At 48.1% G+C, this 14492-nt stretch overlaps 1 protein-coding gene across 1 annotated transcript in view; it reads right to left on the minus strand.

The window, feature by feature from the left end:
* Positions 1-14492, minus strand: part of Fry (FRY microtubule binding protein) — a 237550-nt gene that overhangs the window by 54649 nt on the left and 168409 nt on the right. Inside the window, exons 41-46 of the mRNA XM_032886834.1 lie at positions 12332-12453; positions 10463-10650; positions 9168-9262; positions 5896-6503; positions 4248-4345; positions 2777-2947 (exon numbers count right to left, since the gene is read on the minus strand). Of these exons, the coding sequence (XP_032742725.1) occupies positions 2777-2947; positions 4248-4345; positions 5896-6503; positions 9168-9262; positions 10463-10650; positions 12332-12453 (1282 nt within the window). The remainder of the gene's footprint in view (positions 1-2776; positions 2948-4247; positions 4346-5895; positions 6504-9167; positions 9263-10462; positions 10651-12331; positions 12454-14492) is intronic.

The following is a 14492-nucleotide window of genomic DNA, read 5'->3' on the forward strand; positions in this document are numbered from 1 at the left end:
AGGGCACTTTTTAATAAAAGTTTTATTTTAAAAGGATTGCTGGGGCTGGGGATTTAGCTCAGTGGTAGAGCGCTACCTAGGAAGTGCAAGGCCCTGGGTTCGGTCCCCAGCTCCAAAAAAAGAACCAAAAAAAAAAAAAAAAAAAAGGATTGCTGTTTGGATTTACTATCAAAAACTGATGGAAACCATTGAGATAGATGCTGAAATCCCACATCAGAAGAGATAACCGAGCATTTCACACACAGGAGGAAACAGAGAGCCATACTAATCTATTGTGCGGGAAATGACTGTTGACTGGAGAGGAGATGTAAAAAAAAAAACAAAACAAGAAAATACACGAAGAAAACTGTGAAAGTGTAAACAGAACATCATGCAAAAGAACAAACAGAATGGCAGGATGGGGAAACAAAAACGTGTTCACGTCATCTGCAGTACTGTAGATTGGGAAGGCCTTTGCTAAGACCAGTCCCCCAAATGTATAGAACTAAGAGTACCCACACATCCACGTCCTTTGATGGGGCACTTCTACTTTAGGAAGTGAGATCATACAATACTATTTCACGAAACTATTTTTAATATGAAGCCGTGATTGGACTGGAGAGATAGCCCAGTAGTTAAGCGCACACCCTGTTTTTGCAGAGGTCCAGGGTTTGATGGCTAGAGATAGCCCACAACCGCCTGCAACTCCAGGCCCAGGGATCTGATGCCCTGCTCTGACCTCTGCAGGTACAGTCCTCAACTTCCTCCCTTCCCCCTGCCCCATAATTAAAATTAAATAATAAATCTTGGTTAAAAAGTGAACGACCATTTGATACATTGTCACGAGTACAACGACAATGTGGCCACAGGGCCATTCCCAAGGAACAAATCACAAACATAGGGGACAGGGCAGGGAAGTAAGTGGAGTGCCATGTTCACGTGCAAGGCACACAAAGTAAATACCAGGTAGGCAGAGCAGGTCAGAGGACACCTGAGCACAGTAACACAAGACTACATGCGTGCATGGACAGGACCTGAACAAAGGAAAGAAACTGAGGGGTTGGGGATTTAGCTCAGTGGTAGAGTGCTTGCTTAGCAAGCACAAGGCCCTGGGTTCGGTCCCCAGCTCTGAAAAAAAAAAAAAAAGAAAGAAAGAAAAAAAAAAAAAAGAAAGAAACTGAAGGGAAGTCAATGAACTCCATGTGGCAGGAAGCCGGGGAGTTCATCCAGCATGCTCCCCAGACGATTTTGGGCTAAAGGCTGAACAGAACGAATTATGCATTTAATAAATATTTTTCCAGACCTATTTTCTATATATAAATGTTTTGCATTATGTGAATGTATATAGGTATATTAAATGTCTGTTGCATGTGAGCTCAGAAGAGGGTGTCAGATCCCCTAGAACTAGAGTTACAGAGGGCTGTGAGCTGTCATGTGGACCCTGGGAACGGAACCCAGGCCCTCTGCAGGAGCAGTCAGCGCTCTAACCACTGAGCCATCTCTCTGGCTTCAGAAGTTTTTCCTTTTGAAGACAGAATATTATTCCACTATATGTACACACCACATCCAATTTGTACTTTTAAAATGTTTATGGTAAATGTTCTAGACAAAATCTCCTGTGTGGCCATTTTACTCATTACCTCTTAGGATTGGTGCTGTCTGTCCCCTGCTTTGGGATCAGGGTGTTTGTGTTGGGATCACACGGTCTGGGTGCCGAGGGGAGAGTGTGTTTGCTTGCAGGGAAAGTCATGACCAGGGGATTATCAGAAGCAAGAGTGCCATGTGGGAGGGGTGTTTAAAATGCCGGTCCCTCGAGTAAGCATTGAATTGGCCAACGAAGGCTTGGCTGTTGACTGTCTGGTATGGCCTGTTCTCTGCTAATCTGTATTGTAAGCTGAAACACTGTAGGATCAGTGGTAACTGTCAGAGGAGCAGTACCCTCCGATTTATAGACACTATGGCTTTATAGAGCTCGTGAAGAAATGATGTTTCAAGTTACCTGGAACTAGATAATGACATCAAGGAGAATTAGGACCCTCTTTTTTTTTTTTTTTTTTTTTTTTTGTGGGGAGATCCTAACCCAAGCATACCCGAGGGAAACAAAAAGAAACATTGAAAAGGCCTAAGGAAGTCCGCTGTTCCCAGTGATTTGCTCAGAGACGTCATGACCTGTGCACCAAACCCACGGGCCCAGAGGAGCTATGCATGCCCGCCCTGTGAAATGCTACGGACGTCTCACATCCACGGCACAGGTCAGAGTAAGAACCTGCAAGGAATATGCTAGAAACTCACATGCGTGGGATGTTTCTAGTTGTACAGACGAGAGGTGGTAAAGATTTTCTTTCTAGATTACAATTCGTTAATTAGTTTGGAACAACCAGTCACTAACATACCTAGCGATGCACTAAGCCCTCAGTAATGGCTGCCACTCCCCACCCCGACCCCTCACCTGCTGGGATTATGGGTGCACTGTCACACCAAGGGGGATCAGGTTTCCCTGGGCCGCGTTGGTGGGGGTGAGCAGTAGGGTCTAGCAAGGGGAGGGGTGAGCTGTGGAGGGAGGCCGCTGGATCTAGGGTCAGTTATTTCGAACTCACAGCTCATGGGTGAACTGAGCCCAGCCTCAGTTTCTTCCCAGAACACCCCACTCACTGGTTTGTTGGGCAGATTTAAAACCAATGCATTAGCACCTGTAGACTTTGGTCTACCAACACATGGCAGACGCTCACGGCCAAAGCCGTATAAACAAGCGAACCGCGGGTGCTAAACCGACACTTTGTTTGGCATCACCGATTACCTCTGCCAGGTAGGTGACCATGTTCAGGGTGATGTCAGCATAGGCTTCGTGAAGGTAGCGGCAGACGACGTTGACCCACGTGGCGCAGTCCCTTGTGTAGCTGTGTGTTTTGTAAAGGGTCATGACGTGGGCCAGATTTGAAAGTTTAGGATTCTTTTCTTCCAAGCAAACCTTCGAAGAGAAGCGTTAGAGCAATTCAGAGTGCTCCAATGGGCAGGGAGGAACATTAGCAATATTCTAAGTCGCCACAGTCTGGAAAAGGCTCACGTGCTTCCCGGTGGCCTTGGAGGGGCTAAACTGAGCCACTGGCTAGTACGCTTTCCCCACAAAAATCTGTCCACTCGCTTCGCTCTCGTTAACTTTACTTAGTATGCGTGTGTGTGCACAAGCAAGTGAGTGCCGGGGGAACACATGCGGGGGTCAGAGGACAACCTGTTCTCTTGATTCAGGTCGGCGAGCATCTTCACCTGCTGACCCATCTCAATGGCTCCCATTTATCTCTTTCTCTGGCTCTCCCTTCCCTTCCTCCCTTCCTCATTCTCTCTCTTCTTCCTCCCTTCCTCATTCTCTCCCCCCTTCCATTCTCTCTCCCCCTCTCTCTTCCCTTCCTCCCTTCCTCATTCTCTCCCCCTTCCCTTCTCTCCCCCTCTCCTTCCATTCCTCTCCCCCTCCCCTCCTTCCTCATTCTCTCTCCCTTCCTTCCTCCTCATTCTCTCTCCCCTTCCATTCTTCCCCCTCCTCCTTCCTCATTCTCTCTTCCCCCTTCCTCATTCTCTCTCTTCCTCCCTTCCCTCATTCCTCTCCCCCCTTCCTCCCCCTTCCTCATTCTCACTCTCCTTCTTCTTCCTCCTTCCTCATTCTCTCTCCTCTTCTTCCTCCCTTCCTCATTCTCTCCCCCTTCCATTCTCTCTCCCTCTTCCTTCCTTCCTTCCTCATTCTCTCTTCTTCTTCTCCTTCCTCCTTCCTCATTCTCTTTCTCCCCCTTCCATTTTCTCTCTCCCTCTCTCCCCCCACCCAGCCCTGGAATTCCTGTCCTTGAACACGCTCTGTAGACCAGGCTAGCCCCGAACTCCTGCCTCTGTCTCCTGAGTACTAGGATCAAAGTTGGGCACCGTACCTCCACCACCTGACTCCCAGCTTTTCTTTTCCTTTTTATATTTATATTTATTTATTTTATGTATGTGAGTACACTGTAGCTGTCCTCAGACACACCAGAAGAGGGCATCGGATCCCATTACAGATGGTTGTGAGCTACCATGTGGGTGCTGGGATTTGAACTCAGGACCTCTGGAAGAGCAGTCAGTGCTCTAACCACTGAGCCATCCCCCCCCACTTGCTTTTCTTAATAATGAAAAAAAGTTTTTAAAGCCAATTCGTAACAGCCACCCAGAGGTGTCTGTTATGAGCAGTATCGAGTTGAGACAACCACGGCCTTCTCCAAGTCAGCCATTTCCAACTGGCATGGACATACCTGAGCAATCCTTTCGGCGATGCCCTTACAGAACTGATTGGGGTTTTCAAAATGCTGGATCAGCTGAGGCAGGAGACACAAGACATTCAGCGGAAATCCTGGGTGAGAGAAGACACAGCGGCAGTCGCTGAGCACTGGTGTGACTGGTAACACGGGGAAGGAGTACACACACTTTATTTGGTTCCAAGGTGATGTAAAATTGGCCTCACAGCTGTCAGAGTTGCTTGAGGCAGGGTTTCACCTAGGCCAAAGTGGCTGTTCACTGAGCAAGGGGGACCTGGAACTTCTGACCTGCCTGCTTGCACTTCTGGAGAGCTGGTTTACAGGTATGTACTTGGTCGTATGTGGCACTGGGGATTGAATCTAAGGCTTTGTGTAAGCTATGCAAGCTCTGTCAACTGAGCTATGCCATCAGCCCCCAGACAGTTTAGCGGGGGAGGGTCAATACGACCTGATAAAAGCACAACCAAAATGACATCACCTCCATGGACGCTGGAGTACAGTTGTGATTTCAACAGAGAATCGCCACCTGTTTGTGAACAAGGAGAACTGGACAGTTTTTTATTAACGTACAGCGAACTGAGCTGAAGCATTAGTTCAGGATTTTGTAAAAATAAAAATGTAAGTTGGATTCGGTAGCACATGCCTTTAATTCTAGCGCTTGGGAGGCAGGGGCAGGCAGATCGCCGTGAGTTCAAGGCCAGCCTGGTCTACAGAGTGAGTTCCAGGACAACCAGAGTTACGTAGAGACCCTGTCTCAAAAACAAAGCAAAACCAAGCAAAGAAGCCAACGCAATTTCAAGCCGGTCTGGTGGCTCACACCTTTAGTGCCAGCGTTCAGGAGGGAGGCAAGCAGACTTCTGAGACCCAGCTCAGTCTACATCGAGTTCAGGAACAGCTGACCGAGATCAGAACAACAAAACACACTTAAGCCGTAGTCCTACAACTGGAAAGACCCTTCAAGATAATAACTGCTCAGCGTGGCTGCTAAAACCTAATTAAAGAAATGCATTCTTGGCTACTTGCCATGATATTGAAAGCTTGCGTTGTTGATTTTGCTAAATTCAGAACAATAGAGAACTAACCATTCTTTCAAGAGGATGGAGAAGGGAAGAGAAGAACATGATTTAGGAAATGTACAAGAGCAAGGGACAAAGTTGACAATGTTTGCAATTTAACCCAGAAATCATTCACACACACACACACACACACACACACACACACACACAAAAAGCACGCATGCACACACAAGCGAGCACACACACGCATGCACACACAAGGGAGCACACACACACAAGCGAGCACACATGCACACACACTCATGCACACACGCACACACAAGCAAGCACACACACATACACACACACATGCACACACAAGCAAACACGTGTGTACACACACATGCATACATAAGTGAGCACACACACACATACACACACACACACACACAAGCAAGTACACACACACATACACGCACACACAAGTGAGCACACACACACACACACACACACACACACACACACATAAACTGCTGTTCCTGTTTTCCCCATTGCTAGTATTAACACCGTAGATACAGACACATGGTATCATTTTGTCTCCCTAAAGCTGCATGCGTCAGGGCTACAGGCAGGCCCGACGCCAGCCTTACCGATAGCTTGGGACGAGTCCACCATGGGCACTCTGGACACTGGTGTCAGCAAGCTGAAAAGCTGCAGGGTCAAGTCCGTGGTGGTGAGAGAGGTGAAGCCCTTCAGCAGCAGCTGCTGCAGCCCCGGGAAGTCCGCCCACTTGAGCTGCGCCTGGAGTTTCTCGAGCTTCTCTCGGTTCTCGGCTTTCTCCAGTGGCATCTGTGCCAGCAGTCGGTTCAGGAGCCTCAGGGCCATCAGGTATTCAAACTCAAAGTCAGACTCCATCAGGGCCACCGTGACCCAGAAGATGGTGGCCAGCAGGTTGGTGGGATGGTTTACGTGGGAAGGGTCTGTGAGGCTCTCCTTCAGGGAAGAGCTGCTTCTGGTTTTTGAGGAAAGGCCTTGCTGGGTGCAAGCCTGAATCCTATCCAGGGTGGCGCTTCGAGGCGGGTCCGAGGATCGGTCAACGACCCCAAACTTCTTGGGCACAGAGAAGCTTCTTTGGTGCCGGCTGCGCTCTGCGGTCGTGGTGCTGCCGCTGGGAGTCCCGGGGCTGACGTTCAGCTGTCCGGTACTTTTCCTGCTTGCTGTCAGTTTACTGCTAGAGCTTAGATCTGGTGAGGACGAACTAGGTACAAACAGAGGTGAGGTCGGCAGAATGCCAGTGGAGAGCTGGCGCTTTTGTGTCCTGAGAAGCAGCTATGGGGGAAATCCTTAGAGAGCACCACGTTCATCGGTGCCCGTATCACCCTTACCTGGTCTAGGAAGCTAAGCAGGGCCAGACCTGGTTAGCACTTGGATGGGGGACATCCACAGTCTGCTTGGATGTCTTTAAAGTTAAGGCTACGAAAAATAAATCTTGGCAAGAACAGCCTCCAAACACAGACACCCCATACGAGAGCTTTCAATCATAGAAGGTCTAACGCCCCAGCAGTGTAGCGAGCTTTCATTTGCATTCTATTTGAATTTGGATGGGAACAATTATCAAATGAGACAGACTAGTAAGTGCAAAATGCATCTCCTCTTAACTCAAGATACGATGTCCTCAGGAAGGAGAAAGGTAGGTACACAGGGCAAAGGAAATGCTTTTACACATAGAAAATTTGATTTTCTCCCCCGTACCCTCATCCAGTCGGAGGCAGGGTCTCAATAAAAATTGCTCAACTTAAAGATTATCAAATATGCTTAAATATGCTGGCAGTGGCGGTGCACACCTTTAGTCCTAGCATTCAGGAGGCAGAGACAGGAGGATCTACATGAATTCAAGGCCAGCCTGATCTATGACAGCCAGTGATACACAGAGAAGTCCTGTCTTGAAAAGCATGGTGGTGGTGGTGGTGGTGGTGGTGGTGGTGGTGGTGGTGGTGGTGGTGGTGATGGTGGTGAGCTGGATGGTGGTGGTGGTGATGGTGGTGGTGATAGCTGGATGGTGGTGGTGAGCTGGATGGTGGTGGTGGTGATAGCTGGATGGTGGTGGTGATAGTGGATGGTGGTGGATGGTGGGCTGGAAGGTGGTGGTGGTGATAGCTGGATGGTGGTGGTGGTGGTGATAGCTGGATGGTGGTGGTGATAGCTGGATGGTGGTGGTGGTGATAGCTGGATGGTGGTGGTGATAGCTGGATGGTGGTGGTGGTGGTGGTGATAGGGATGGTGGTGGTGGTGGTGATAGCTGGATGGTGGTGGTGGTGGTGGTGGTGGTGATAGCTGGAAGGTGGTGGTGGTGATAGCTGGATGGTGGTGGTGCACACCTTTAATACCAGCACTTGGGAAGCAGAGGCAGAAGACTCTCTGACTTTGAGGCCCACCTGGTTTACTGAGTGGGTTCCAGGACAGCCAGGAATACACAGAGACATAAATACAGTAATGTTCACGGGGTGGGAGAGACGGCCCAGCCATTGAGAGCACTGGCTGCTCTGGCAGAGAACCTGGGTTCAGTTCCCAGCATCTGGACGGCGGCTCACAACCATCTGTAACTCCAGCTCCAGGGGATGCAACTTCTCTAGCCTCTTTGGGCATCAGAGCTCCCATGCACACTACATACATAATCAGAATAATAAAATAAATCTTAGAGTAAGGTCCAAAAGGGTCAGTCAACCAACTTGGTTTCAAGAACAGGTTCTACTGCGGAGGGAGGCATGGAATCCCAAATCATTTGGAGGGAGTGAGTCAACGGGAGTAGGTGAATAACGTCTCCTAAAGTGCGTGTTTACTTAAGGCAACGTCTATCCCAGCTGCTCTACAGTACAGACGCAGTTCAGACGCTCGCCCCCACGTTCACTCAGCTTTAGTTCCTTTTGCTGCTGTAATAAATAGGACCATTACTATGTGTTACTTAAGAATAGTGCACACTGTGCTTTTTCGGATTAGACCTGAGTTTGGTTCCTCGAATCATGTTGGAGAGCTCATACCTATTTGTAACTCAAGCTCCAGGAGATCTGATGCTTCCAAGGGCACCTGCGCGTGCTTGCGCGCTCGCTCTCTCTCTCTCTCTCTCTCTCTCTCTCTCTCTCTCTCTCTCTCTCTCTCTAAAAGTTAAAATAATGGCCAGGCAGTGGTGGTGCACGCCTTTAATCCCAGCACTGGGGAGGCGGGGGCAGGCAGACCTCTGAGTTCGAAGGCAGCCTGGTCTACAGAGTGAGTTCCAGGACAGCCAGGGCTACACAGAGAAATAACCAGGAATATTCTACTGCACACGCATTTACCATCCAACCCCACATCCCTTCCAGGAGGCAGAGGCGTGGAGATCTCTGAGTCAGCCTGCTCTACACAGTGAGTTTCAGGCTAGCCCAGAGGGGAATAATAATTCTTTTTAAAATTATTTTTGTTTTTATGTGTATTGTATGACACTTTTGCTTGCATGTATGAGTGTGTATTACGTGTGTCCTAGAAGTGTGCATCAGATGTCCTGGAACTGGAATTAAAGATGGTTATGAGCATGTTTTAAAATACATATATAATGAGTGTGTGAGTGTGTGTGTGTGTGTGTGTGTGTGTGTGTATTAACAATTCCTTTTACTTGTTTAAACTTAAGAAAATAGCAAAGGGTTAGACAGGTGGCTCAGCGGTTAAGAGTACTTAGTGCTCTTGTGGAGGACCTGGGTTCGATTCCCAGCACCTTCTTCATGGCTCATACCAACCAACCTGTAACTCCCAGTTACTCGAGCAGTGCACACTCACACACATACATCTAAACATTTGTTCTTAATGAGAGAAAACATCAAGCACCCTCTCTAGGCCCTAAGTAGATTTCAAAACCTACATCCCCACCACACCCCGGCCATCCGACTCTCACCGAGATAACACTGTGAAGAGGTCACTGTTCTTCAAGCAATCCGACAAGTTGTCCACCGCGGCCTCCAAGGTCAGCAGTGCTTCCATCACGTATCCCTGTATAGCACACAGAGACAGCATTCGGGGACCTTCCCAAGGATGAGAACCTTACCTTACGCAAGGCAAACTCTTTTCCTACTGGGATGGGATTTCTGAAAACCGGACAATCATGGTGGTATTCATTTATGAAGTCTAAGATCAGGTTACAGGGCATGGGGTGTGTGTGTGTTAAAACTACAACAGGGTGTGTGTGTGTGTGTGTGTGTGTGTGTGTGTGTGTGTGTGTGTGTGTGTGTGTGTGTATAGGTGTGGGGTGAGTTGCCCCCTGCTGAGGGGAAGGGCAGGCCACTGAAATACAGAGGGACAGTGTGCCCTTATGAAGCAAGGTGAGGTGTCGGGAGAACTGTGCCTCCATGAAACTGACTGGAACTTCTGATGGACTGAAGGGAGAGAGACGGCGTGTGCCGAGGGCTGGCCTTAGCCTCATAGCCACTCAGTGCCCGTGGCTCTAACCTGCTCACCCCTCAAGGCTCTGAGCTCCACCTACAGGGTCTCAGTGCGACTCTCTCCCATCCTGTCTCCAGAACAACCTAGGGATCAGCCAGACAGGGAAGGGCAGGGCCTGGGATATGTATGGCGGGGATCCCTGCCCTGATTGGATGCGCTGTGTAACTGAGTCCTCAGCAGAGGGTGCAAAGAGCCAAATGACACAAAACAACCCCATCTAATACAAACCAGCCCCTTGCCATCCACCATAGAAAACCACCCACCATTACTGCCACCAGACACACACACACACACACACACACACACACACTCTCTCTCTCTCTCATACACACACACACATGCACGCTCTCTCTCTCTCTCTCTCTCTCTCACACACACACACTCTCTCTCTCTCACACACAAACACACACTCTCTCTCTCTCACACACACACACACACATGCACTCTCTCTTTCTCTCTCTCTCTCTCTCTCACACACACACACACACACACACACACACACACACACACACACACACACACACACACACACACACACACCAGAGATCTGCCTGCCTCTGCCTCCCGAGTGCTGGGATTAAACCACCATGCCTGGCTAAGAAAGCTTAACTTCTAAGATATTTTAATTTAACTAGCTAGTTGATTAGTGTAATTAACTACTTGTGGTTCTGAGGGTTAAAGCAAATTCTATAGACTCCAGGGGTGGGCTACGTCATGGAGGGGTACTTAAGTGGTCACTCACTTCCGTACCTGAATCTCATCACCATGCTCTCCGATCACCTCCACCAATCTGGACAGGAGGTCAGACAGGGCATGCGCCGACAGGGGTTGTTTGAGGGCCCGGAAGATCTGGAAAGATCGGCCTGCGTAGTGCCTGGAAGAGCTTGCGAGGGCAGTCTGCAGGGCAACCTCGCTCAGGTGCTGCTCCAGATGGAGACCTGTGGCCAGAAGGAAGAGCAAAGGGCAAGCCGTGGCGCTTCACACTGCGGCACCCAAGTCACGAGGAGACGAGGGTGTTAGAACTTGCTCACAGTTCCCTGACTCCCCACCCCGCTCGGTAATAGAGGGCTGGCCTAGGATGTGCCAGGCCTTAGACACTGTGAAAGTGCCTAATATAAGGCCCTGGAAAGATGGCTCGTTGATTAAGAGCACTTGCTGCTCTTCCCAGAGGACCTGTGTTCAGTTCCCAGCATGCACTTGTGTGGAGGCTCGCAACCATTTTTAACTCCAGTTCCAGGAGATCTGATGCCCTCTTCTGGCCTCCACAGGCACTGCATGCATAGGTGCACATACACGCGTGCAGGCAGAGGCGTTAAAATTTTAAAACGAAGGAAAACAATCTATAAACAGGCAGACGAATGAAATAGCAGAACATCGAGCCATTTCAAAATGAAAACAAATGTTGTATGAATCATGGGAAGGGTATGAAGAGGTAGAATCTTTGAGACAGGATGGTCCTGGTTCTGAATCAGCAGGCTTGCGATTCTGGGGAAGACAGAGCCCTACCTACATCCTTCTCTCTGACTTGTTAGTAACAGGCTGTCTCTCTCAGGGATGTTATAAGAACTCAGCAACACAATGTCTGGAACACGACCCATGTGCACACATGCAATATTCTTTAACACTCTCCTTCTATCTATCAGACTATCTATCTATCTATCTATCTATCTATCTATCTATCTGTTGTTCTTTTTCTTTCATATGTGTCTGTATGTTGATAGACACATGGGTGCACAGTACACAAGCACACACTCGGAGGCCACATGTTGATGCCAGGTGTTTTCCACCATGGCTCTCTCTCCTTACTTTTGGAGACAGTGTCTCTCACTGGAGTTGGCCCATTTCAGTGAGACTGGAGCTCTGGAGGTCTCCCTGACCAGTTCCCAGGGTGCTGGGTTATGGTGCATTTCTGCTGGGCACTTTACCTATGGAGCTGCTTCTTCAGCCCCTGGACTGTGTTTTATACGTAAGTATAGATAAAATAGTTTCCTCCTTTTCTTCCCTCACTTTCGTTGAGAAAGAATATCACACACCATAATTCAGGGCAGCCTCAAATTCACTATGTACTAGGTTGGCCTTGAACCTGAAATGGTCCTCTTGCCTCAGACAGCTGGATTATAGGATAAAATACCATGGCTGGCTGGCTTCTCTTTGTAAAGAGGAGTTGTTAGAAATACATTTTTAAGCAGGAGAAAGATAGGGAGGCATCTAACTAATTCTAAAGGCATCCAAGTCCTGGTGCCAAAGTGTCTGTTCTGCCGATGCACAGATCTGGAAACGCAGACAAGTCGGGGAAGGCAGTAAATATTACCTGACTGTCCTTGCTAAGGCAAGATCTCAGGAGTCAGAAAACCCCTGACCAGGTGGGAAAGAAAACGCAACTAGAGACAGGATTGTTTGGGGTCACTAAGTTGATTGACTGCAGTTCTCTTTCTAGGAGACCAACAAGAATAGAATAATGACAATGAAAATAGTAATTTTTTGACATATTTGGTTGTCATATGAACACGGACAAGAAGGAATAACTCTTATTCTAGCTGAAGTTTGGAAATGTTGGATGTGTTGCCATCATGGAGTGAGCCCCGTGAGAGAAGAATGCTGGCCGACGGCTTAAGGTACCTGACTTGGAATCCTTAAATACAGACACAACATGACGTAGGAAATTAGAAAGCTGCTCAGCGCTCTTGGAGTTCTGGTTTTTGGGTGTGATGTCCTCGTGGCACCAAAGTGGCCCGAATGCCCTAAAACCAAACATACTGATGTTAAACACATGGCTGCCATTTTGTGTTAAGGGACACGCAGGGAGGTTCTAACTCACAAGAAAAAGTGTACTCTATTTAAACTTATATTATTATTTTTCATCATGTTCAGGTGTGTGTATCTGTGTGTGGGTATGTACCATAAGTGCAGTGCTCACAGAGGCCAGAAGAGGGCATCAGGTCCTCCTGGAGATGGACTCAGTTTTAAGCCACCTGATCTTGGTGATGAGAACTGAACTTGAGAGAGCAACAGTGCTTTTAACTACTGAGCCATCTCCCCAGTCGTGCGTGCGTGCATGCGTGCGTGTGTGCGTGTGTGTGTGTGTGTGTAAATCACATAATTTACTGATTCTATTCATTTTAATATATTGTAACACATAACACATTAATATTAATATATCATAATGGTTAATGTAATATATTATTAAAATATACATTTATCAGTATATTGTAGCTTTAGTAATTAGAAGATCAAAACTTCTAATTTACTCAAAAATAACTGGTTTGTGGAGAATGCTTTTGATGATTTTTAACTAGTTAGAATTAATTATCACGGGGCTGGAGAGATGGCTCAGTGGTTAAGAGCACCGACTGCTCTTCCTGAGGTCCTGAGTTCAAATCCCAGCAACCATATGGTGGCTCACAACCATCTGTAATGAGATCTGATGCCCTCTTCTGGTGTGTCTGAAGGCAGCTACAGTGTACTCATACAATAAAATAAAATCTTAAAAAATAAAAAAAAAAAAAGAATTAATTATCACGCATAATGATGACGTGAATCTGGGTGCACATGCCACAGTGCCTGTGTGGAGGCCAGCACACAACTCTGTGGACTCTGTTTTTTCTTTCCACCTTCGTGGGGATCCCAGGGATTGAACTCGCGTTGCGAGACTTCTTTCTGGGCAGGTGCCTTTACCTGTTGAGCCATCTCACCAGCCCTACCACCATTATTTTAAACTCATTTACAACAAGCAAGATCTCTTGTGTTGGGCCAGCAGGAGGGCTTGACAAGTAAGGCATGTGCTGCCAATCCTGAGGACCCGAGTTCGATCCCCGGGACCTACACGGTGGGAGAAGAGAACTGATTCTGGGTAGTTGCCCTCCACCTGCACACTGAGGCTGGCACCTTCCCCACTGATCAATCATCAATCAATCAATGAATGTAAAAATTTTCTATAAAATTGGCATACTGTGGGCATGTATTATGTTTGGGAAATGACATAAAATGTCCGAGTTTGCCAGTGAGAAAAGTTTGTGTTGGGGTCCGGGGTCCCATTACCAAGGTGTGAGAGTCCACGGAACAACAGAAAATGGCTTCTGTTATCCAAACTTGTGTTTGAACAGTAAGGATGGGCTGGAGGGGCTGGAGATGGCCCAGTGGTTAAAAGCACTGACTGTTCTTCCAGAGGAAGACGGGAGCTACATGGCGGCTCACAACCATCTCTAACTCCAGTTCCAGGGGATCTGACGCCCTCTGCTGGCTTCACGGGCTTCTACATGCACTGTACACAGTACAGGCAGGGAAAACTCATGCACATTCAGTTTTCAGACTCTAAGTGGCAGCCGTGAGTGTTGTTGACAGATGTGAGTCTAACGTGTACAACGGAAGCCCCTGGAAAGGACAGCATGACTCCACATCGCCCGTATGCAGGCTTTTACACAGCACAAGCTCCCAGGGCCCCTGCAGTTCTCAAGCCCTCCTGATTAAGGCGGAGACTCAGAAGACCTGGAAAAATGGGCCATCTGAGTTTCGCTTGATTCTGATGTTTGACTACACTGGATTCTTTCCCCATTGTGCTTCCTGTCGCTTCTGGCTTCTGACTCCAGGGCAAGCAAGCCACGATCTCCAAGCAGGTGTCCGGGTTGACTGTGGCTAATATCTTCAGAGTAAAGTTCTTGGCTAACTCTCAGAACTTCCAGAACTATCTGAGGTTGATGGAAGCCAGTCTCACGGCAGGACATTACCGTCCACGGCACCATCTCAGCATCATAAGCCAAATCTCCCTGCTGACCCATCATCC

This window comes from Rattus rattus, chromosome 16 (assembly GCF_011064425.1).
Source record: "Rattus rattus isolate New Zealand chromosome 16, Rrattus_CSIRO_v1, whole genome shotgun sequence".
Taxonomy (NCBI): Eukaryota; Metazoa; Chordata; class Mammalia; order Rodentia; family Muridae; genus Rattus; species Rattus rattus.